General features: G+C 41.3%; 1 protein-coding gene across 2 annotated transcripts; it reads right to left on the bottom strand.

The window, feature by feature from the left end:
- Nucleotides 1–521: 521 nt before the first annotated feature.
- On the bottom strand, nt 522–5,273 carry TCF21 (transcription factor 21). 2 transcript variants are annotated; one of them, XM_025997826.2, is made up of 3 exons: nt 4,596–5,255; nt 2,753–2,850; nt 522–1,852 (listed from the first exon to the last, which is right to left on the bottom strand). In XM_025997826.2, exons 1-2 carry the CDS (start codon nt 5,043–5,045, stop codon nt 2,761–2,763), a joined length of 540 nt encoding a protein of 179 aa, XP_025853611.1. In that variant the 5' UTR covers nt 5,046–5,255; the 3' UTR covers nt 522–1,852; nt 2,753–2,760. The 2 variants fall into 2 exon arrangements, with proteins under 2 accessions (XP_025853611.1, XP_025853612.1); XM_025997827.2 differs by lacking the exon at nt 522–1,852 and having other exon boundaries at nt 2,275–2,850; nt 4,596–5,273.
- Nucleotides 5,274–21,642: the final 16,369 nt, after the last annotated feature.

Below are 21,642 nucleotides of genomic sequence, written 5' to 3' on the forward strand. Positions count from 1 at the left end.
AAAGAGTTTGTAACCTTCAGCATTGCGTCAAAGAAAGGTGTCTTGTTCAGGCAATAGAAAGACCATCACCTGCAGGCTCCTTGGTGGCTCAGTGGGTTAAAAGTCTGCCTTTGGCTCAGGTCATGTTCCCAGGGTCCTGGAATGAGTCCCACATGGGGCTCCCTGCTCAGTGAGGAGGAGTCTGCTTCTCTCCCCCCCCCTCCCCCCCCCCCCCCCCCCCCCCCCCCCGGGCCCATGCTCTCTCTCAAATAAAATCTTAGAATGAAAAAAAGAAAGACCATCACCTGTTCATTATGAACACACACCCTTTGAGCTTCCTGCCTGAGACACTTTCAGATCCTGTCAAGCACTGGCAGCTCATCTCTGGCTATTTAGTAAAAGTAGCTGATATTTGCACAGATCTTTTCTTTTATAAAGTAATTACATAAATACAATCTCATTTGCATCCCACTACGGTTTTGCGTGGCAAGAGTGTATGACTATGATATGAGTGAATGCATGATTAATTCATTAATTAATGTATGATAATTAATAATATGATTATTTTAATGCTTATCCCCATTTTCAGAGATGAGAAAACTGAGGATCCAGGCTCTTTCAGGGAAAAGCTAGAGGCAGAGCTAGGGTTTAACTCACATGTTCCCCATTTTATAGGCTCAGGGCTCATGCTGAAAGCAAAGGCTTCAAATTATAGGAAGGAGGCATAAGACTTAAAAAAAAATCCGTTTGCAGTTTGGGGTTTACAGGATGAGCAAGCAGAAATTTCTTCTCTGGGGGCCACCTGAGTCAAGTGCTCAGAATTTTGAACATTTGGTTTATAGGAACGTGAAGGGGAGCTTGGAAAGTTTGCCAAACGGGAAACGCAAACAACTGAATCACTCTGGGACTCATCTCTGACTTAGATTCTGAATTGTGGAGCCGGAGGGGGTGGGGGGCACTAGCCCTGCGGTTGAAGTGACCGAACACGGGAATTTGGGGGAAGGTGGAGGTGGTCAGAGCTTGAAATGGGCCCTAAAGGTCAAGTGGGGGTTGGGGAATGGCAGCAAAGCCAGAGGAGACGTCCTCTGGACGTCCAAATGACAGGCGGGCAGGTTAGGAGTCAGCAACATTACAACCCTCAGAGAATGGAGAATTGCACTTGGTAACGTGGGAGCCTTCACTGGCAGAGAATCAGCCCGGCACAGCGTTCACCTGTCGGGGCCAGGGTCGCCGGCTCCTTCCTAGAAGGCCAGGCCGAGGGTTCCACCCCCTCAGCAGACTGGGGGTTGGTTGGAGATGCTGGAGATGGCGAGAGGTGGAACGTGGAGCTGTTACTCCAGGTACCAAACTGAGCCGAGAAAAAGAGGGGGAAAAAAAAAAAGAAAAGAAAAGAAAGAGCAAATGAAGCGGAAGTTTGAGGGCCTTCTGCGAGGAATAACAGTATAAATAACCGAAGACGTCTTGTAAACACTCCGGTCATAACCCCGAACATTAAACAGCCGCGGTGGCATCTGGCGCATCGGCCGCTGCGGGCTGCGCTGGGGCAGCGAGTGAACCCGGTTCCAGGCTCCCCGGCCTCGCCTCTCTGTTTATCTCAACTTAATCTTCTCCACCGAGCTGTTCCACGGCACGGAAGATGTTTAAATTAAAACCCAGCCCGCAGGAAGTCGTGGCGGGGAGCTGGAGGCGCTGGCTAACTGTAACCGCTAGGCAGGCGTGAGCGGTGTTAGTCATTCATTAAGTACTGGAAGAAATATCTAATGTATGTTGCAGCGCTTCGAGAGGTTATGGAATTTGCACCTTTCATAGCTCCCATTATTTCTTCACAGTTTGGCACTATGGGTTCTTTGGGTCCATCTCTGTGCCTAGAAAGCTTAAAAAAAAAAAAAAAAAAAAAACGTGGAATTTACCTGCCTGCTCTGGTCATCAGTTAAACCTCGGAATACACGAAAATCGAATTTTCCTTTTCTGGTGTGTTTTTCCCTTGAATCATGTAACTGTTAGTAACCGCAATCCTGCCCCTTTTTTTTGAGTTCACAGTTATATTATTTCTAATTGTCTCCAAAGTAACCTGTAAACCTGAGACCAGAGTTTCTATTTGAAGTTTCAGTGCAAAATGTGATCCGCACCTTCACAGTGGAAATTGTGTTTAATCTTTTTCATCTCTAGAAGTTTGGATTGAGGTTCAAAAGAATCACTTTCATTATCAAGCTTCCCCATACTCTCCTGCTTTTCTATTCTGTATATATATATTTAATATATATACATACATATATATATTAAAAAGCACACCAATTTCAGGGCTTTTAGCAATATAAAGAAAGATTTATTTTCGAAAGTAGCAAAACTTGTTTGAAAAAAATATATCTTTAGGTGAATTACTTTATAAATGTGACTATCAAAGTCAGTTATTCTATGAACTACATTTTACAACATATGGTACAAAAGATACACATTGATAGGCTCTTATTATCTATTTATATATTTATAATTACATATTGCACTTGGACCAGCAAGGCTCGCAGAGTCATTCACCGCAGAAGTTAATAAAGTTAAATAGATGGGAATCTTTGTAAGTACAATTGATCTCCTCTGGTTTGGAAACGAATCTCCTCGTCGCTGTAAAGTGTTCTCGCGGGGGGTGGGGGAGAGGGGGGCAGGGAGAGGAACGTTGCGAGGGGGAAGCAGAGACAGAGAGCAAGGGAGGGCAGGGGTCGCCTCCCCGGGCGGGGCCCGCTCCCCCCCCGGGAGCGCGCCTTTCCCAGACTCGCACCTCCAAGGTCAGGACGCTGTGGTTCCACATAAGCGGCTCGCGGTCACCACTTCTTTCAGGTCACTCTCGGGTTTCCCGGCCACCATAAAGGGCCACGTCTGCAGGAGAGAAGAGGGTGGAGGCGGTAAGTGGTTAGTGGCCTTGGAGGCAGGGCGGTGGTGGGCTCCGAGCCTGAGACCAGAGGAGGGGGGTGGGGGGGTGGGGGGGGTGGGGGTGGGGGGCGGTCAGGCAGCGAGTTGGAGAGACCCACTATCTATCTCTCTGCAATTTGCTGGGTGTTCTAGGGCGCCCCGTGGATGAATAAAGAAAAAGCTCGGTTGGTGCTAAGTCACAGCTCCGGGTGGCGGAGCACAGGGGTTCATCCTACGTTGTAAGAGAAACCCAAGAGAGGGGGCCCCTGGAGAGCTCACAGCGCCCGCGGCCGAGGCGTCACGCGGAGGCAGCAGGGAAGCCAAGAAGGACCTCGTGCGGGGTGGACACCGGTTGGAGGCGAAGCGACTTTCGGGGCCCTCTTCTGAGGCCCTGGCTAGATTTCCCGGCCCTCTCGCTTTCATCCCCGTCTATTTTTCTCCTGCCAACTTTCATTTCCTCCCTGACAAACGCGGGCTTTGACCACAGTTTCTAAATTTTAATCGCTGGCTCTTAAGGGGGTGTGTGTGGGGGATAAGGCTAATAAAAGAATATACACGCATATATTAAGATCATCTTCCTACTGGGCTGAGCGAACATTGCCTTTTCTCTTCCCTTCTCCGAGGTGTTTTAGAATAAAGCTGTCTTAAATTTCTTGATTCGAAGATGAACGCAGCAGCAACTGTAAATGAAGTAATTGCTTTCATTTTAGTTCCAGATTTTAATAAACAATTTACTCATTTTCTCGAAAAAGGAGAGACTTTTAACGTAAGAGGGAAAAATATTTACTAGGGCAAAACGTGGTTTTGCATCCCCTCCCCCCCAATTCCTGAAACCAGTTTGAGTGAGAAGACAATTCAAAGCTTCAAACCTCTCCTACCAGTGCTGGCTGATAAGACGACTTTTAAGAGGAAAATCTCTCATTCTTATCATATATAAACAAAGGTGCTAGTAAGTCGTGGTTGTTGTTTTTCTCTAGAGTCTGGAATTCTTGAAATTAAATCAAATAAAAAAAGGAAGTAAACTGTACTTCTTATATAGCAAAATACATTTGAGAGAAAATTAGCCTCAATGAGAATTACTTTTTAAAACAAAATTTAAAAGACAGGCTGAATGGGCATAACACATTTTTAAATCTTCGATGAGAGTGACCTTAAATTATATTCTAACATCACTTATCACATTAGTATTTGTGAGAATTTACTGATTTTTGCTGATATTTGCTAGAACTTGTGGGATTTGAAAATGTTAACCTACCCATAAGAGCAGCGCAGAATGTTCAAGAAGCTGGGGACTTGCATGACAATTACGGGGGCGTGAATTTGTCTATATCTAATGGTCCTAAACATGCCTGGGAAAGAAACGGAGTTAGGTGTTTCTATGTCCAAAAACGGGAGGGGGGAAGTCGAATTCTCCTTCAGCTACAAGAAGAACGGGACTAACAAGACGCCCTCTGGGCGCTCAGCAGTTTGCCTGCCGGCGCTGGCGCGGGCTCGGCGGACCCCTCCTCTTTGCCAGCTCTGGGCCCTTGCAAGCTCTTCCTGGGGCTGCCACGTCCGACGCCGGCATAAGTCCTGGGCGCCCGGCGGCCTGCGGCGCGGGGCGCGCGGGCCCTCCCGCCGGGGTCCCCAGGGGCGCGCGCTCCCACGGGCGGGCGCGGGGCGGGCGCGGGGCGGGGGCGCTCGGACGGCCGCAGCGGTGCCCGCGGACTTACCAGGTTGACCGGGTGAATGTAGCCGTTCTCGTACTTGTCGTTGGCCAGGATCTGCCTCAAGTGCGCGATGTAGCTGGACGCCAGCCTGAGCGTGTCCAGCTTGGAGAGCTTGGTGTCCGGGGGCACCCAGGGCAGCGTGGTCTTGAGCCTGGAGAAGGCCTTGCTCAGCACCCGCATCCGGGCCCGCTCGCGCGCGTTGGCCGCGTTGCGCTGGACCTGCTTCCCCTCCTGGCCGCCGCCGCTCAGCGGGCTCTTCTTGGTGGGCGCTCTCCTCCTCTTGCCCAGGCCTCCGCGGCCCTTCTGCGGTGACCCCGCCTCGCAGTTGGAGCTCTCCTCGGTGCTCTCGTTGGAAGTCGCGAACTCTTTGCTCGAGTCCATTTTCAGCCCGTCACAGTCCAGCATCTCCACCTCCTGAAGATCCTCCACATCGCTGAGGGAGCCAGTGGACATGTTTGGGGCAGAGAAGGAGGGACAGAGAGGCGAGAGCGCGCGCGAGCCCCCAGCCAGCGGCCCGGGCCTGGAGCGCGGAGCGGCCGCTCGGGCCGGAGGTGGAGCCGGGTCCGGTTCAGAGGTTGTGAGAAGGCGCCGCGGGCGCTTCTCCGGGGAGGAACGCGGCTGTGCCTCCCCACCTCCGGAGTCGGGGCCGCAGAGGAGTGTGAGAGCGCTGAGGAATTTGCTGGACACTAGGAATTTATCTGGGGAATAGAGAGGCGGACCCTTGTGGCCCAGGGGAGGGGCCTGGAGGCCCGGGCGGACTCTTGGACCCCCTTTCCCACCCGCAGGGAAACGTACGCGCAGACCCGGGTTCCCGACCCGGAATGTAAATCAGCCCAACCGCGACTCGCCAGCACCGGGCACCTTGGCCCACTCTGGCCCAGGAAGAGCGCGCCCCCCCCACAGGCCCCTCCAGGGCCACCTCCCGAGGCCCGCTTTTCCTCTTAAGGGGTCATAGCTGGTGGCTTTTTTAGGACTTCAGAGAAATGGCCAGATCCTTTTGCTGCTGGCGGGCCTACCGACCACAAATCTCACAAACATCCCCCTGTCCCCTCTTCCCGAAATTAAAGCACCAAATAAAACCCAGACAGGGGTCAGCTCCCTCCTACCAATACCCCTAAGACTCTGCGGATTTACCTAGATATCGTCCTGCCTTAGGCGGGGTAAATGAACAAAACAAGCGCGTCACTGAATCTTTAGGGTGACGCAGAGAAAGTACCTAAACATCCATCTGCATCTGGCCGCTTAAAAAAATATGAAGGAACTGCCCGTGGGTACGCAAACATGCTTGACCACCACACGCCCACGTTCAATACAGTTGAGTAGAAAGGGGGCAGTGAATAATATAAGTGTGCGGAAAATATTTTGTTAATTGGTCATCTTTTCTTCATAAAATTAAAACTTTCCCCAAAATGTCTTTCTAGAAATGCATTTAATAATGTCTTAAAACTCTTAGCTGCTCTCAGCCAGATGTTACCTTCCCTGAGACTTCTTGTTTTCTCCCTCCCGATGCCTTTGCCTCCTCCTTGCTGCCTCTTTGCTGCCTGGGTTCCCCCATGTGACTCTGGTATTACAGAACAGTAAGCAGTGTTGTCCCTTCAGGAAAGCCTCCTCCCTAACCTCCCCGTCTCTAACCCCAGATGGTCCCATCTTTCCTGAAGAATAAGAAAAATCTGGAGAGTAAGTGAAAAGCGAAGGGAACCAGAAAGCGAGAGACTGCATAAAATCGATGAAATAAAATTGGAAAGACGGAATGCATGAGTCTCTCTTAGGGATTCTTCTTCGGGGTTTCTTTCCTTGCAATTAGGCATCTGAGACCAGGGGCTGGAGCAAAGTATAAGGACAGCTTCTGAGCTTTTGGCCCGCGGTCTGTACCCCTCTCCTACATTAAGATATCATATCTCTAATCCTGGGCTCAGCTGGGAATTCACTAACCCCTAACGTTTTGTTTTGTTAGCAGGGTCTTGTTTGCTTTCCCCCATGCTGTAAACTAAACAGATTGTCAGCAAATCAGTCTTTATTAATGAATTAGTGAGAACCCCTCCCCATAATATCTTTGCCCAGGATCCAAAATTTGTTAATCACCAGTGTAGAGATTTATGAGCCCTCTTATTTTCTGTTGTTTGTGCAGGTGGAGATTTAAATGACCATATCCACCACTAAGATTTATTGTGAGAGTGATTGATGTTATAAACCAGGAACAGGACTCTTCCCACAGCAGGGCTGACAGAAATATCAAGTTGAAGTTGCCTTTGTCCTCATGCACAACTGACCCGGTCCTATAACACAGAAGAAGTATAATAATTTAATCTAAGACTTAAAACAGCATTAAGCGAACACCCAGCAGGCCTGTTAAACATTTCCCTACTGATTTCCAAACTAGCTTCTTTGATTTGTCCCTCCCTTTTCTTGGTCTTAGTAAGACGTGAAAGTTATTTTGAGGCTAAAAGAGCTATGTGAAAATAGGCATTGGCCAGCACTTTGTGAAACGTGTGTTTGTGTAGATACTGAGGTATTTGCGAAATAGCCACAATTTATTTATTTATTTATTTGGGTTCTGGAGTGGGATAATAATTAAGAATCAGAACTATGGCCTTACCACACACCAAGCTATTAAGCTGTACAGATTTGCTTCTCGGGGACCCTTTTTTTTTTTTGTGGGAGGAGGGAGAGGGAGAGGGTCTTGTTTTCTGTCACACCTCAGTTGGTAGGTTGCTCAGGCTGTTTTGCCGGACAGCAACAATCATAGAAATAATTATTGCTGAACAGATCTCTGCTGTCTATTTTTTCAAGGTCTGAAATGTAGGAAGAGCAATTTCTGGAAGAAAGCAAAACCAGCTTCATGCCACAAATTGGTTTATGTACCTTGCAATGATTATTATTATTATTATTATTATTATTATTATTTTTAGATAAGTGAAAATTAAGTCCACTTATACTGCGGTGATATATTTAGACTGGAAAGGGCTACTGGGTTGATAATGAACTTGGAGATTTGTGAACACTCTCCAAGGGATGGTTACCAGTTTGGGCTGTTATTTAGGTATATTGATGTGAAGTCTTGAAGAAAGTAGATTAATATGAGTAATGCTTCCCCCAACCCGTGACATTTTGTGTGTATCTCTACTAATAAATGCTAAGGCACAAATGGTAGGAGAAATGCCTTATTGTTGGATTCTACTGAGAAAATCAGTTAGGCTGTAACTTAAGCTGTGCCAAATTCTCCCCAAATATAAACTATATTCTGTGAGAAGCGAAACACTTTTGGGAAGCTGAATTAACTCTTTCGATAACAAGAGAAATACTTTAAACATTCCTGTTTCAAAATACCACCTAGAAAATGCATGATTTGGAAGCATGAGGTCATTACTAAAAGTTCTTGCCCTATTTTTAAGAGAGAGTTTATGCCCCAGAGACATCTGGCCAATTTGCTGCACACTTCTAACGATTTGTTTTGCAAGAAAGACTATCTTTGAAAGATTTCAGTGCTAAGGAAAATCTATCTCCAAAGGTTGTAAAATGAAGATTAGGTGTGGAATGTGTCCTTGAACTTAAATCCTGGTTTATCAACTGATAAATTTTCAGGAAGTTCAAATTTGATTCAGTTGTGCTTGGATGAAATAATTTGCTTCCTTTTTTTATGAGAAGGAAAGCATCACAGGCTTCTTTCGAACTGACTTCATATGCCATCACATTCTGTTTCCCAGGAGAAGGGGGAGGGAATTATGTCTTCAAATTAAAATTTTAATTCTTTTCTCAGAATTTCCCCATTATTTGGCCCCATTATTTCCCCATTATTTGGCCAGGAAACCCACAGGCCGGCAAATTAGCAAAATTGCCAATTATCTTTTTTCCCCTTCACTTCTAATGAACACCTCCAGATGTGTTATTCTCTTTATATGATGGTAGCCACCACTTCAACAATGTCTGGACTTTCCATGCAAATCAGTGCCTCTTTTTCGATTCAACAAAATTATTACTGTACCCTTTGCTGCTAATTGATTGTTTTCCATCTCCTGCTCATAAGCCTATTGAAATCTGATTCTATTTTTATTTTTATTTTTTTTGCATTTCTTTTTTTTAAAGAGAGGGTAGGGGGTGTGGTGCGGGACAGGAGAGAATCTAAAGGTAGCTCTGTGCCCAGTGCAGAGCCTGTTGCAAGGCTCCAGCTGACAAACTTGACATCATGACCTGAGCAGAAATCAAGTGAGACCCCCTTAACTGCCTAAACCACCCAGGTGTCCCCACCTTTTTTTTTTTTTTTTTTTTTACATTTTTAACTTAATTTATAAAATGAGCATTATCTCCCCTTCTGTGTTCCAAATTTAATGGTGTTGGCCTGTCATATCAGCTAAAATGAGTAGAGCACTAGTGAGTGAGATTGGTGACTATCTCAGGAGGTCAATATAGTGATGCAGGGTGTTGCTATTATCTTTACCTGGCAACAATTATGATCAGCAATATGAAGTCCTCTTCATATTCACTACCCCCTCCACCCTTTCCACATTTTATTCAATTGAAAATGAATTGTAGCTCCAAACCCACAGCACTAAGATTTAAAGCTGGCAACAACAACAAAACAGTAAAATCCAAAGAAAACCCAATCTCATCGTGGCTTTTAGATCTAAGAAACAACCTTGCATCCTACATGCCCCATAATGTGACTTTCAAAGCAGCCAACCTCATGCACATGAAGGACAGAGTTTACCTTAAGAGGTAAGTGGTTTGAAGGAAACTCAGGCAGATAGTGAGAGGTAAAACTTTACAAACTCAATTTCTTGTCCTCCTAATACTAGAATAATTGTATCAGACCTACTCAATATCAGGAAAAAAAGGGAGGAAACCCTGAACAACTGTCTAGTCAGGTACTAGGTGAGGATTTCTGCTTCCAGTCTCCTATCTTATGTAGAATCTCTCTTTTCTGTTGTCACTATTAAGGAAAGAGCTGCTATATGAAATGAAAATCTTAATAGAGATGTGTGCCAGAGGCTTTCCACCCTTAACAATGAAGTTTTAGAAAAACTTACTTGAAGAGTATATTATATCTAATATAAAACCTGAGAGCAAATCCTCCCAAATTCTCCAAAAAAGAAGAAATCTTGTAGATTACATGAAAGATACCTGTAAAGAACATATATGTTAAACACATTTATTGATGGCTATAAAACAGAGATGGGCCAACTTGCTGTCAACCTCCTTCCTGCCAAGTTAGGAGAAGATGTGCTCTAGAATCTAAGTCTATTTATGGTGATTATCTCCTTGTGATTATATCTTTGTATCAGGTGCTTTTAGGCTTGAGGAGAGAAGAGTCATGGAGTTTAGATCACAGGAGCAGCAACAAAGTCCTGAGACTGTGACTCCTGACTTTGGGAACATGAAATATTTCCAGGTGATATACTATTTTTAAATAGAGCCCTAAAGGAATAGATTGTCAGATTGGAAGGGCTGAGGCCAAGGAAGGCTTAAATGGCCAATAATACTCTGTAGGTTCACGTAAGTCATCTACGGCAGTGTTGTCACTTGAACTTGTATCCTGATTTGCCTTGTAATGCTCCTTCCACAAAGCCAGAGTGCTTTGAATTGTTTTCCCTATTCAAATAACAATAATATGTGTGAGAAAACTTATATTCTGTTATCTCCTGTAATAACTGAATCTTGAATTATGTAGAATGAGATATATTTGAGCCATTCCTGGGTATAATGCTTAGAACCCCGTCTAAAGCTGTTTTAGTAATGTAAATTCCAGAATAACCTTGTTAAAATCTCATCTCTACTGTGAGGGTCCAATAGGCAGGCCAAGGGCCACTTATTCAATGAGCATATTAAATTTGCTCTCTTTTCTCCATCTTCTCTGCTAAACTCTGGTTCAAGTCATTAAAATCTCTTACTCAGATGACTATAAAAGTCTCCTAGAAGACCTCCCCCCAACCCATTCATGCCCTTCTAAAATGCATTTCCAACAGAGTGGTCCAAGTTCTTCTCCTGCTTCAAATCCCTTAAATCTTCCCATTGGGTTTGATATAAAGTCCAAATTCCTTGTCATGGCTGGCATGACTCTACTTTGCTTACCAAAGTAACCGCACTGGCCATGTCTGTGTCCCTCAATGACACTGCATCATTGCTTATCCCAGGACCTTTGTACTCATTCTTTCTGTTTGGATGCTTCTTTTGAGCTCTCTGCATGGTTGGTTCCTTATTTATCAAGTCTGAGCTCAAATGTCGCTGTCCATCAGGAACTTCCCTGAGCCTCCGCTTAGGAATATTTTTGTCCCATAATCCCATTTTGCTTATTAGTAATAAATAATAGTAGCCAACGTTTACCAAATGTTTACCATGAATCAGACACTGTTGTAAACATTTTACAGATTAACCTGTTTAACTCTTATAACAACTTTGTGAGACAGGAACCTTACAGATAAGAAAACTGACGCTCAGAGAAATTAAGAAATGTGTTTCACCTAAAAAGTTGCTATTCCAGTTGTCTATTGCTGTATAATAACCCAGACTAGTGATTTAGGATATTTCTCTTATTTCTGTGGGTTGACCAGATTCGACTGGGTGGTTCTTACTTGGGGTGTCTCATGTTGTCTCAGCCAGAAGACATCTGGAGCTGGAGTCATCTGAAGTGTTGATTAGGCTGAACATCAAAGATGACTTCTTTATCCACATGCCACGGTCTCAGTGCGGACAGCTAGAAGAGCTAGGGCCTCGCTGGTCCACTCTCTCTCTAGAGCCTCTCCACAGGTCTTCCTCAGCCTGGCAATCTTATGTGGCTGAGCTTTTTCCCTGGTAACTGGCCTTCTGAGTGAATGTTCTACAAGACCCAGATGGAAGCTGAAAGTGTTCTTATGTCCTAGCTTGGGAGGAGTCAGCATCACTTCTGCCTCATTCTGTTGGTCAAAATCAAGTCATGGGGCCTGCTCAGTGCCAAGGGGAGGTACCTATACAAGAATATGAATATCAGGAAGTATGTTTCATTGGCTGAGGCAGGAAGGGTTGTTGTTATCCCTGGAGGCTGGTTACCATAGTGAGTAAATGGCAAACCAAGATTTAAACACAATCTGAGTCTAGAGGCTTATTTTAAATAGCTAATATGTCCTGAAATTATTTTGTTTAGTTGTGTTACTTTTTTATTGTCCGTGGACTCTCCTTCCTCCCTCATCACTATAATGAAAGCTTTAGGAATACAGGAACTTTGCGTGCCTTGCTCAGTTTTGTGCTCAGAGCCCAGAGCAGAGCTGATATATGATATGCACTAAATACATAGTTGGCAAATGAATGAATGGATGGTCTAGACCAAAGCATTTGGAAAGTGTCCTGTAAACTGTAAGATATGTGTTAGAAAACTAACACAACTCCAAAAAATGATGGCCCAGACAAACCACAAATTTATTTCTCTTTAATCTGTGCAGACCTAGGCAGGTGGTCCAAGGGTGCATGAGTGACAGCTCCAGAAAGACACACCAAGGGACTTGGGTCCCTTCTGTCTTGTTACTCTGCCATCCCTAAGCGGAAGTGCCTCCTCATATATAGGTGACATCAGCTCACCTTTACTTTAACACTTCTCAGGGAGGGGGGAAAAAGCAAATAAAAGGCAAGTAGATTTCTTAAAATAAGATGTGGAAGTGACACCTATCATTTATGTTCCCATTATACTGGCCTCTTTAACTGGAAAAGAGAAAGTTTGGAAATACAGTCTCTACATATGCTCCCCTTGAATTCAGAATTAGAAGAATCCATTTTTAAATTTAATTTAATTAATTTATTCGTGAGAGACACAGAGAGAGAGAGGCAGAGACATAGGCAGAGAGGGAAGCAGGTTCCATGTAGGGAGCCTGATGTGGAACTCGATCCTGGGACTCTAGGATCACGCCCTGAGTTGAAGGCAGATGCTCAACCACTGAGCCACCCAGGCATTTCTAGAGGAATCCGTTTGTAAAAAGGAAATCCAATTCAGTCTCTGGCAGCATATTTGTAGCATAAAGGATAAGGTAACATATATGAAATAGTACATAGTTTGACTCTGGTAGAAAATGCAGATCACAACTCTATGAAGTTTAAAATTAGTTCAGATCAAGTACTAATGGGTTTCAGTTTTTATTTGGAGCTCAGAAAAATATTTGACAACTTACCTTTGACTGCATATGCGAGAGCAATCATCAGTGTGGGTCCTTCCAAACAATGTTGTCACTAATTTCTACTTAGTAAATAGCTTTATAAAATTACTATTCTTGAGAATAGACCAGTGAAAAGTGTGCAGGTTTTAAGGCTGTTAGTAACAACAAGTGGCCTTCACTAAAGCCCTCTAAATTGCTTGTTTAAGTTCTATCAATTTCATCATGTGGTGGCAAGGTTGAGAGTGGAAAACTTTTTTCTCTCTTTAAAAACAAATTTAATTTTCTGACTTACTTTCAAGATATGATGACAGTTTACTGTTTTAACTGGAGATGCCATAGCAAACTTATGTTCTTATAGTTCTGGAAGCTTGAAGTCCAAGATCAGATTACCAGCATAGTTGGTGCCTGGTGAGAGTTCTCTTCCTGGCTTGCAGATGGCTGTGTCTTCACATGGTCTTCCCTCTGATAATGATGTGCAATGAGAGAGATCTCTCTTTTTTCTTCTTATAAGACCACCAATCCTATTGAAACTACTCTAATGACATCATAACGTTAATTATCTCCTAAAAGTCTTACCTCCACATGAGTCACATTGGGGCTAGGGCTTCATAATATGAATTTAGCGGGGGAGGAGAGAGAACGCAAATCTGTCCATAGCATTTAAGTTTAGAAATTGTAACTGGAAAAATGTGCATTTTTAAATTCATTATTATTTCCAACTTTTGAATTACTCAGGGTTAAGAAAAGATATGCCTAGAACTTTTGTGTCATTTGAGGGTTTACTGTATACCAATGTCATTATACCATTGTCAATGCTAGCAATAAGAATAACAAACTTCCAGCATTGTTTGTCTTGGTTTTCTTTTTTGGAGAATCACTAGGAGGAAGAGCTTTAAATCCAGATTCATGGTCTATGACGAGGAGGAAGGTCATCTGATACTCATTCCTAAAATTTGCAAAGGGCAATCCTCCTAGAGAAAGTGGGACCATTCTTTAGTCAGAAGCTCTAAATCAACTCTAAAGAACCCATTAGTAGAAGAATCTAGGAATTCTTTATCTAGTGCCTTTGAGTCTACCACACAGCTCCCACACAGAAATAGACATGGGTTAGATCAATTCAGTAATAAAATTTGCCAAACGTTTTTGGGGGATTACTTATAGACAAAACAAACAGTGGATTAACTGCACTGGGGTCTTTTTAACTGGTCACTCTGACATATTTTAGATAAAGCTAGTATTATTTTCGGCTAGAATGTTAGGCAGATACTAAACTTCCCTTCACATGAATAAGTGAGTTCTTTTTTCTTTTAGCCCGATTGCAGAATTGACCACAATGAGATAACCTGCCAAAGGAGGATAGAGTAAAACACTTCCCAAATGAATTTGGGTGGAAGAGTGAACTGAATGTGAAATGGACAATACAATGCTCATATCTGACTGAATTATAAAACATGAATGTCCTTAAAAGGATCATGATTTTTGTTCTTTTTATCCTTTTCTCTTAAGTCACTCTAACAGAGTAGGAAACTTTTGTACTGTGTATGAAGAGACCAGGTCCAACTTCTGCTTACACAACTAAGTAGTTGTGTGAACTCGAACAAGTCTCTTAGTTTAATTTCATTGGGTTTCAGTGTCCTGTTTAACATGAGGACAGCAGGGATAGACTTCATTTTGGGGTACATTAACTGAGATGATATATGTAAAGTGATTTAATTTAATTCTTAACATGTAGTAAATCCTTATAAATATTGGTGGTTGTTGTGATGGTGGATGTCATGATAATTTTTCCCTAAGGCTCTTTTTGCAGTAGCATTCTGGATTTTTTTTTTTTCATTTTCACTTTGGGATAGGGGTATAATCATAAAAGATATTAGACTTTCAATAAGAATAACAACACACAACAAAGAAATACCTTCTCTAAAAACAAAGCCCTAAAAAAGTGTGTGTGGTCAAGGGAGAGGAATAATTTCAGTAAAATCTAGAATTCTCTTATCTTGGATGAGAAGCAGCTATGGTCTCAGTCATAAAATTAAAATTCTATTCATATTAAGTTAAGACTAATCTTTCCCTTCATTTTCTGGTAATTTGAAGGACTGTTTAATTAGTAATCATTTTCCTTCCCCAAATTAAATTTATTTAGTCCAGATCATGGTGTAATGTTTCTTTAGAGTCTCACAGCAAGTCAATTATATCACCAAGCATTTGACCCTAGAGATAAAAATCACAACTCTCTACTATGCAAGTAACTTTGTGTGTGTGTGTGTTTTTAAAGCTATCATGGATGATTAAATGTTAGATACAACAACTTTTATTTGGGATGGTCATTTATAAATTGATCCTGGAGGGACACCTGGGTGGCTCAGTGGTTGAGCATCTGCCTTCAGTTCAGGTTGAGATCCTGGGGTCTTGGGATCGAGTCCCACATCAGGCTCCCTGCATAGAGCCTGCCTCTTCCTCTGTCTATGTCTCTGCCTTCTCTCTCTGTGTGTCTCTCATGAATAAATAAATAAAATATTTTTTTAAAAAAATTAAATTGATCCTGGGTTAGCATCCCTTTTAAATTTCTTGTGATTTTTAAGAATTGTTAAAATTCTATTAATAAATGATTTTCCCTTTTTGCGTATGGGTACATTCTAAATAATTACTTGGGTTTCTTACAAAAGAAAATGAACGTTTTACAAAGAAGATGATCTGCTTCCTGTTTTTAGCTTTGAATTACCAACTTAAAAAATTGTAGATCTCAGTAAAACAAACAAAACAAAACAAAACAAAACAAACAACTTGTTCTCACCAAACAACTTAAATGATCACAAACTAGAATCTTGGCCTTCAATTTCATTCTTAGAGAGAAAGGCCAATGCCTTTAGCAGTCTTGTCTTTGGTATTCATGACTGATGAAAAAATTTAGAGATTTTAAAGCACAAGACTTGTCTTCATTTCCTAGGGCTGCTATAACCAATCACCACACATGGAGTGACTTTCTGGAGTCAGAAATGTAACATCAAGATATTTATAAGGCCATGCTCCCTCTGAAGTCTCTAGAGAAGTATCCTTCCTTACATTTTCCAGTTTCTGGTGGCCCCAGGTGTTCCTTTACTTGTGGCCACATTACTTTGCTCCCCATCTTTTTTTTTTTTTTAAGATTTTATTTATTTGAGAATGAGAGAGAGAGAGATAGTACAAGTGGGAGGCAGCGAGGAGAAGGAGAAGGAGAAGCAGACTCCCTGCGGAACAAGGAGCCCCATACAGGGCTGGATCCCAGGATCCCAAGATCATGACCTGAGCTTTGAAGGCAGTTGCCAGGTACCCCTTTTGCTCTCCATCTTTATCATCACAGGGACTTCTCTCTGTGTTTCTGCATCCTTGCCTGTCTTTTATAATGATACTCTCATTAAATTTAGGGCACACTCCACTCCAATGTGATCTCATCTTGATTCTTAATTATATCTGCAAAGATCCGATATCGGGATAAGATCACATACTGATTTCTGGGTGGCCATGAATTTTCAGGAGATACTTCATTCAACCCATTGTAAGTCTCCACTTTGTGATTTACACTACATGTAACCCTGAGCAAGGGACTCAATTGGGTCCCCATGGATGGGAAGAATCAGAGTGAATAAAAGAATATATTTGGTCACTTATATGCGTCATGAAGAAATTTAGACTTGCATTGGATCCTTATATATATATGGAAAATGCAGACAAACTTTACTTCTGGTGATGGAGAGAACTCTAAATCAACACACCAAACACATAAGAATGCTTTTTAAAATGACACTCTTGGGGTGACTGGGTGGCTCAGTTGGTTAAGTATCTGCCTTCAGCTCAGGTCATGATCCCAGAGTCGTGGTGTCAAGCCCCACATCAGGTTCCCTGTTCTATTGGGATCCTACTGTTCCCTCTTCCTCTGCCTGCTGCTCCCTCTGACTGTGTTCTCTCTGTCTCTGTCTCTGTCTCTCTCTGTCAGGTAAATACGTAAAATCTTAAAAAGAAAGAAAAGCATTATGCAAAAAATAAATAAATAAAATGACACTCTTAAAAATTTTAAACTTACAGAACAGAAGGAAAAATAGTCATACTTTTCTTTTTTAAAAAAAAGATTTTATTTATTTATTTGACACAGAGAGAGAGAGAGTGGACAATAAGGAGGAACTGCAAATGGAGAAGGAGAGGCAGGTTCCCCACTGAGCAGAAAGCCTAACGGAGGTTCTATCCCAGTCCCTGGGATCATGACCTGAGCCAAAGGCAGGCACTTAACCAATGGAGCCACCCAGGTACCCCTAATCATACTTTTCTAATAATATATTTACATCTGATTTCCCATTAAAGGAAGGCAGGCAATAGAATCATGAAGCCTGTATTTTAATGTTACTCAAATACATATTTTTTAATTTTAGTTTTATAGATGTATTTCTGTTCATATACATTTCAAGCATTATGAAAGATCAAGTTTTAAAAATTATCTAAGAACTGAACCAATTATTGCATATATTGTTCATTATTTTGCCCTTAAGGAAAACAATTTTTAAAAAATATTTTATTTATTTACTTGACAGAGAGAGAGAGTGCATACAAGCAGGGGGAATGGCAGGCAGAGGAAGAGAGAAGACCAGCACATAACATAGGCTTCTCACTGAGCAGGGAGCCGGACAAGGGGCTGGATCCCAGCACCCTGGGATCATGACCTGAGCTGAAGGCAGACACTTAACTCACTGAGCCACTCACGTGCCCCATAAGGAGAAATTTTTTAAATTAGTATATAGTTACAGTAAGAAAAGCATGAAACACTTAAGTTTCATCTTTGAATTTTTTTTATCTCTACCAAGTAACTATTTGACTCCATTATTTTGCATTCTTAGCTCCCTCTTAAATTGTCTTTTTATTTTTTTATTTTTTTAATTAATTAATTAATTTTTAAAATTGACTTCTTAAATAAGTGTTCAAAGTTTTGCAGCAATGTCCACCATAGCCAAACTATGGAAAGAGCCCAGATGTCCTCTGACAGATGAGTGGATAAAGAAGATGTTACACACACACACACACACACACACACACACACACACACACTGGAATATTACTCAGCCAGCAAAAGGATGGAATCTTACCATTTACATCAACAAGGATGGAACTGAAGAGTATTATGTGAAGTAAAATAATCAAATAAAGACAATTATATAGTTTCACTCATACATGGAATTTAAGAAACAAACAGGATTATAGGGGAAGGGAGGGAAAAATAAAATAAAATAAAATGAAATCAGAGAGTGAGGCAAGCTATGAGAGACTCTTAACTCTGGGAAACAAACTGAGGATTGCTGAAGGGAAGGTGGGTGGGGGGATGAGGTAACTGGGTGATGAGCTTAAGGAGGGCACATGATGTGATGAGTACTGGGTGTTCTAAACAACTGAGGATTTACTGGACTCTACGTCTGAAATCAATGATACAATATTTGTTAACTAATTGAACTTAAATCAAATAAGTCATAAAAATAAGTGTTCAAAGTCAGTACCTAATGCTGGATGATCTTCGAATAGATATGGTGCCCCTTCCCATTCCTGTGGACTTTTATCCATTGGATCAAAAGTCTCATAGACTTTCCAAACAATAGATAGCTGCAGGAACATTATGTAAATTGTACAAATTTGTTGGTATTTCTTTTTTTTTAACTTATGATTTTTTTTTAACATTGTGGAAGAAACCTGATAGGACAGATTTTTGTTGTTGTTGCTTTCTCCTTTGGGTTCTTTCAGTTATATTATTACTTCTACAGTGAAAGGTCAGGTTGTGTTCTCTTTTTTAGATTAAAACAATCTTAATTTAAAAGACAATGTGAATATGGTACAACAAATGAAAATTTATTCTGGGCACAGGTAAGGGTCTGTGTTGTTTGGCCATTTGGTGGAAGCTAGAGCCAGTGAGGATGTGGGTTCACTCCAACTAGCTGTTCTGCCCAAATCAAGTGTTATTCTATCCCCATCTTTGCTCATAAAACTGGCCCACCGCTAAGTGGGGACAGCTAACTGAATTTCTCTCCTTTTTATCATGTAGCCAATCTTGGGAGTACATAGCATTTTCTTCTTAATGCTGACAAATACAGATTGAGAAAAGAATGAGCAACTGTTGCTGATAAACAGCCATTTATTGTAAAATTGAAAATGAGTAAATCAAATACTTAGAAACACAGACACAAAGGAGAGACAGGTGTGTTTCAATCAAGGATTTCACTGTTAAAATACAAATTTGAAAACATTAATTTAAAGGTCTTCTGAAAGCAAGAGACCAGATATTCTGGCATTTACCTTTGATTATAGCATTTATGATATTCTGTTGAGATTATCATTCAATATAAAGGTTTTGATCAGATTCTAGTCTCAGTGGCCTTTGTGATTGATTTCAACTTTAGCATGGAAATAAAAGCATATTTCTGTTCTTTCCTTGCAGCGTATTGTTAGGACAAAGGTCCTTTGTTTACACTGTAGGTTCATAGAAATCATGGAATGCCTTAAGTGGCCTAGATAGAGCATGGAACATCACACAATGAGCTGTCTGGCTTCCATGAATTTATATTTTAATGCTTTGCACTGTTTTGAGAAACATAATTTCAGCATATGACCTTGATGGGTTAAAGAATAGGGTAGGGATGGCAAGCAAACTCTTTTCTTCCACAGTTTTTATTTTATTTTATTTATTTTATTATGGGGTCTTTGGTGACATGTGAGAACTGACAGATCTTGAACAGCAACTTCTACTAACAGAAACCCACTAAATTTATGGGAGAAATACTAAAACGTGACCTTCCTAAGACATTATCTAGGTGTCTTATCATCACTAAGTTATTTAGTGATGCTTGGTTCAGCTGTGTTCTTTTTTCAAAAAATAGAACATTGACATATAAAAACAAGTCATGTTGTAGTAGACATCTATCTTTGGTACTAGAAGTGTTATCGACAAATTCCATGTGAAACTAGTTCAAGAATAATGTAATCTTAAGCTTCTGTAGATATTTGTTTATCCTTTACATATAAAAGATACAGGAATAAACATCCTTTTTCACATCCCAGCAAGCTTATGAATTTTTTAAAAAGATTTTTAATTTATTTATTCATGAGAGACAGAGAGAGGCAGAGACATAGGCAGAGGGAGAAGCAGGCTCCTCACAGGGAGCCTGATGTGCGATTTGATCCCAGGACTCCAGGATCACTAAGTAGAAGGCAGATGCTCAACTACTAAGCCACCCAGGCGTCCCATGCTCATGAATATTTAAAGCAAGTGACTGATATTTATTTATTTATTAAATTATTCAGAGTGCTATAGAAACTCATTCCTATTGAGAAACAAAATACCTGGACCAATGTTCTTTTTCTCATAACATAAAAAGGAAATGTCATGCAAACAAAGCTGGTGGCTAGTTGTAAGTTGGCAGCACACTCTGTCATCTTATAATTTTCTTTACAGGGAAAATGTTGAGAGTAATGATGCCTTTTTTTTTTTTTTTTGACTGCTTGTTGCTGGAATGTTAGACTCTAAAGGAACACACTTCACTTACATTGTTTCTATATATATAAAACTATTTGAAGGAACTTTCATCATTAGGACAATCCAATGCCAGTTTCTTCCTCCTAAAATATAAAAACTGATAGAATTGATATTTTGCGAAAGAGCTTAAATTTTTTTAAGAGAGAGGCAGAGACCTAGGCAGATGGAGAAGCAGGCTCCAAGCGGGGAGCCTGATGTGGGACTCAATCCCAGCATGCTGGGATCATGATCTGAGTCAAAGAAAGACCCTCAACCACTGAGCCACCCAGGCACCCCGAGAGCTTAAATTATCTAAACAATTGCCTTCTTTCTGTGTTCAAATATAATTAGAAATTTAAAAAAATTAAAATATTTTAGTCTATTTGTATTTCTTATATTTTGGTTTTAGGTCTGGTCCACATTCAGGTGGGCTCTGTTTTATTTAAAATTATATCCAAAGAAGTGGGATCAATATGGCTGAGGTATCCTTTTATTTTTGGCTCCTTTTAGTTGGTTTCCTTTGAAAGCATGTTTGGTGCACGATGTCCCACTCCAATTAACAACTACCACATTACAAATCAAGCTCAGCTGAGAGTTGTAAACTACTGGAAACAAAAAACTTAAAATGCCTCTAACAAAAGAAGAGAGTTTAAAAAGAGGAGGCTAGGCTTAAGAGGAGGGCCAGCCTTGGTAACTCTATAAGGTAAGTAGCTATTGACCGGTTCACAGAGTTACTGAAACTTCTCCCGGAGCTCCAGGAAGGAAAATAAAGTGTTAGTAGAAGTTTCCTGTAATCCCTCCTCTTCATGACATAGGATCCCCTGGGAAATCTGCTGCTGTTTTAGGATTTCTCTACTTCCAGGTGGAGCAGTGGTTATCTTTCCAAAGTCATGTTCTAGGTCCCTTAGCCCAGTAATACAGCCCATTCTTACATGCCATTTTCAGGCGCAGATCTTCTCAAGATGCCTGTCTCTCACTATTGAGTTTTACTTTTAAATGGGCTTATTAAATGTCCATATAAATGTTAAAATTTAGCTGACTGAAGCTGTTTCTTCAAAAGCCCAAATGACTTACAATTGCGTTAAATAAACATACAAGCAATAAAAGAATCACATTTAGTAGTTTAGAGACACTATGACAGCTTTTTAATTTTTGGCAGCTTTATTAAAGTATTATTTACATGGTATGAAATGCACCCTTACAATTCAATAATTTTAGTAAATGTACAGAGTTGTTCAGCTATCACTACAATCTAATTTTAGACCGTTTCCATTTTTCCAAAAAGTTACCTCTTGCCCATTTGCAATTAATTCTCACTCTTGCCCCCATCCCAAGGCAATCATTGATCTACTTTTTGTGTGTGTAAAAATTGCCTTTTCTAGACACATTATATAATTTATGAGTCATAGAAATCAGA

This window comes from Vulpes vulpes, chromosome 1, assembly GCF_048418805.1.
Source record: "Vulpes vulpes isolate BD-2025 chromosome 1, VulVul3, whole genome shotgun sequence".
Taxonomy (NCBI): domain Eukaryota; kingdom Metazoa; phylum Chordata; class Mammalia; order Carnivora; family Canidae; genus Vulpes; species Vulpes vulpes.